Source organism: Montipora foliosa, chromosome 6, assembly GCF_036669935.1.
Source record: "Montipora foliosa isolate CH-2021 chromosome 6, ASM3666993v2, whole genome shotgun sequence".
Classification (NCBI taxonomy): Eukaryota; Metazoa; Cnidaria; class Anthozoa; order Scleractinia; family Acroporidae; genus Montipora; species Montipora foliosa.
In genome coordinates, this window is record NC_090874.1 from 39,544,134 (window position 1) to 39,548,294 (window position 4,161).

The 4,161-nt window shown below is 40.0% G+C and overlaps 1 protein-coding gene across 1 annotated transcript; it reads right to left on the reverse strand.

Moving 5' to 3' along the window:
- Window positions 1–2,557: 2,557 nt before the first annotated feature.
- On the reverse strand, window positions 2,558–3,307 carry LOC138007320 (uncharacterized). The gene has a single exon (XM_068854137.1). It carries the CDS (start codon window positions 3,305–3,307, stop codon window positions 2,597–2,599), a length of 711 nt encoding a protein of 236 aa, XP_068710238.1. The 3' UTR covers window positions 2,558–2,596.
- Window positions 3,308–4,161: the final 854 nt, after the last annotated feature.

Consider the following 4,161-nt stretch of genomic DNA (forward strand, 5'->3'; position numbering starts at 1 on the left):
GCTGATTGATCTAAATAACGACTTTGTAATGTCTTCGTGGTGTTCCCTGATAGGGGTCAAGAAGGTGCGCTCTAACGCTTCCCTGTACGGCATTCTAGGAAAAATACACGTCAGAGCTCTTTTCTGAAGACTTTTTAACTCCGACTGTACATGAATCGCGAATCTGAGATGGCGCGTGGCATTGTGGGAAAGTACAACGTACAATCGGGCATAAACGTTCATGTGGTCTCAGTAGGCGTTCTCTATGTACCGTATATTCAGCGATCTTCTTCGACTTGAACAAGCCTTCAAGTGGTAAAAAGTGTGGACACCCGTCGTAAAATAAGGCATTGAGATTTCCATTCGTAATCTGTCGTTTACTTGGTTGAAACCAAACAATTGTTCGCCTTGATTATTGTTCAAGTCCATACTGAAGATACACGCTGAAGATGTCTTCCACTGCTCATCCTTCGAATGACTCGAATGCTGAATGCTTTTCATACGACGAGATTGGAACCTGGAGGGTGGAAGCATTGAAGGAGTATCTCCGAAGACGAGATTTAAGAGTTTCTGGAAGAAAAGAGGAGTTGGTTGCCCGTGTGTTTGCCGCTGCCGAACAAAATTTACCTGTTTGTATGGATGCTGACGCTCGTGTGGTTCAAACACAACGCGAAAAAGAAAGTCTTCTTACCACACCTGAGGGCATTTTACCCGACCCTTCAACTCTACAAAACGGCTGGGTAGGTGAACGTAACGGTATGACTGAGTGGCCACCTATCCTTCTAAGCGATATTACTCTCTATATCATGAAGGACCATCCTGGAAATGACATCTCATTGCAAAAACGCTTACTAAATGAGTACAAAGAGGGAAAAGCATACCGCTTGTACTCTGCTGGCTGGTTAAAGGAAATTTACATGCATCCTGTTAATGATAGCTGCAAGTACTGTTTCCTAAAAGCAAATTGTACGCCTTCAATGAAAATAAGTAATGTACCACACACTGTGTGGATATGTGCCAGAAAGAAGTCAGGAAGCACCTGCACAGCTGGGTAAGAACGTTAAGCTTACCTTTTCATATAGCCATTTGAGATCATTACAGGACTTTGTTTTGTTTTGTTTTATATTCAGTTTGTAGTTTTTTAATAATCAGCACTGTTAGTGAATCATCCCAATTTAACAGTATTCCTATTACTAAAGAAACAAGTTAACTCTCTGTTTGTTTAGACTTGGAGGTTCTTGTGTCCATATCACAGCAACGTTCTTTCGCATTGAGGCAGCAGTGAGAGGTGGCTATACAAATCCTGCATGCACTTCAAAAGTGTGCACTTGGAATGTACCTGCTCAAAAGACAATTGTTCAGCCTGTTCGAGCCAAGGAAATGAATTTCAAAGCATCCAAATTTAACAAAGGCATGGAAACTCTACTTTAAAGCATCACTTTCATGCAGCATATTTTTTTGTCATTACTTGCCTTTATCATATTGCTGTGATACTGTTATGTATGATGATAATCCCTCTCATTTTCATTCTGTGACTGCATACCACGCCTCATGAAGAATTTTTAATGAACATTTTGTTTTTCTTTTCCAGTGCCATCAAGGCCTGCTGTGTCTATAAGCAGAAGGCTGTTTACACCATTGAAAGAAAAGGACAGTGACTCCCAAGGGGATAATCGCAGGAACATTTTTGATGAACTTAAGGCAATAATCCCAAATGGTTGTTTTACTTCTTTTTATGAGAGAGCAAGTAAAACAGATGCACCAATGGAACCTGCTGCTAATGATAACCTAATAATTCAATTGGCAGCAACATGCAAAACTGTGGAAGAGTTTTTATCACAAATGCCAGAGATTTGCAGGTTCTGCAGATAGAAACTGAAACACGTGGTCAAGCAACTAATCAAACTTGGGTCAGTCAACGCAGAGGCAGAATCACAGCATCTAACTTCTACTCTGTTTTTACAAGGGTCAATACCATCAAGGCTAACCCTTCTAAAGACCATAATGTAGAGCCCCTCTTAAGAAAGCTAATGGGTTGTGATGTAATAAAAGAAAATATCCCTGCCCTTAACTATGGTAAAGAGTATGAGCCCATTGTAAAAGAAAAGTATGCAGCTTTAATGAATTGCAACCACAAAGAATTTACAGTCACAGAAAGTGGGCTATTTGTAGATTCAGCAAGGCCATTTCTCGGGGCATCTCCAGATTCACTTGTTCATTGCACTTGCTGTGGAGCAGGATTGTCAGAAATAAAATGCCCTCTCTCAATAGCTGATGAAATTCCTTCAGCTGCAAATTTACCATACCTTGTGTGACAATGTCACCACACTGAAAAAGGATCATGCATATTATGCACAAATACAAGGGCAGCTAGCTTTGTCAAAAAGAAAATACTGCGATTTTTTTGTGTTCACACAAGTTGGTTACTTCATGCAACGGATTTATTTTGATAACAGTTATTGGGAGAAGTTGGTAAGCAACTTGGAGTATTTTTTTAACAACTTTGTTGCCTCAAGACTTTTATCAGGCGAATCACTGTAGTTCTGTAAGTAATGTAAATGTTCATCAGTTAATGAAATTTGCCATCTGCACAAGTATGTCGGGTGTGTATTTCATCTTAGTAGCAAAGCTTTGGATACAGGTTGCACAATGCTGCACAGATAGTGACTATGTCGTCAAATTTATCTAAGAGTAAGATTGGCATTTCATGCTTTAAGATTCTGAAGGTCTTGAGGCGGCGAATTGCCTGCTCAACAAAAATTCGCAAGTTTGCAATCTCTTTTGTTTTAACCACATCTTGCTTTCGCATTTGTTCACTACCTCTTTTCCCTGGTGGCATGTGGAGTCGAGCATGCCTAATTAAAAGGTCTTCCCCAATAGTGAACCCCTTGTCAGCCATAACTTCATCCCCGTACTCCAAAATATCATAAAATCCTGACTGTCGTGTGATGGCAACATCTGATGCCCGACCACCCCAAGCTTCTGATACAAAATTTAAGGAACCACATGGCATTATAGAGACAAGGACTTTGAGTGTGTGGTGATGTTTGTAATCTGACCATGTGGCAGCTTTTATCTTAGGGTCTTTTGGAGTTTCAATGAACATTTCTGTGCAATCAATGATGTGTCTTACATTCTTGTACTTCCTATTATTGAACTTTTTGGGTAAATGGTGCAAAGCAACATCTTTACATGGATTGTAGATAAGGCACTTCAACTCTTTAGCCAAGAATCGTACCCATGTATTTATAACCTTACTTACAGTTGTCTCAGAAACCCCAAAACGAACAGCTAGATCAGCATTCAAAGAACCTAGTCTAAGTTTCATTAGTGTCATTACAAGTTCATCTTTCACAGACATTAGCCTACCGGGACCAGACTTTTTGGGTGTAGATGAAAAGTTTCTAGGATTTGTCGACAAATGCTTTTTGGGACCTTGCCAGTACTTTATTTTGGGGGCCTTTTTCGAAAGCAGTTTAAACAAGACTTCAAAGGCAGCCTTGCTAGGTACCCCGAGGAAGGTTTTCACTTTTTTGTCAGTATTTAAAACTTTTGCACTAAATGCTGGTGCTTCTTTTTTTACAAATTTCTTCCTCCATAATGCAGCTTCTCTTCTTTCTTTTTCTACTAACTTCCTTAGACGTTCTATTTCCTTGTCTTTTGCAGATACAATATTTAGGCATTCTTCATTCTTACAAAGGTCACTCTCAGACTCCACCCTACCTCCCGCAGGATCATTGCTACTGATATGATTACGGGTACTAATTGCACAAGAGCTACAAGTATCGTTAGTTTCACTAGCATTATGCACTTCAGTGTTTGCTGCATTGTCCCCTCTCTTTTGAGGAAGTGGAGCTGCGAATGGTTCCGTACAGGGTGCTTGAAGGAACTCAGAATTACTGCGTTCAAGGCAAATCTTCTTCCTAGCAACAGATTGTTTTCCCTCTCTCACTGATGGTTGCTTTCTCGGAACTTTAGTGCTTGAAATGGCTTTGTATCCTAAATTTATTGTTGGATTTGGGTTTTGACTTGTAGGTCGTCCATCTGGGAAATGCTTACTACACACTCTTGAATCACTTTTAGGTTGCCAGTTTTTGCACTTTTCATCTTTTCTGTTGATCAGTTTGATCCACTGTTGTCTTCTTTCACTACTTTGTAAATCAGTTGGAAGGGGAAACAATG

Coding starts and splice junctions, on each gene's coding strand:
- LOC138007320 (XM_068854137.1), bottom strand. CDS start 3,307: ATGAAACTTAGACTAGGTTCTTTGAATGCTGATCTAGCTGTTCGTTTT.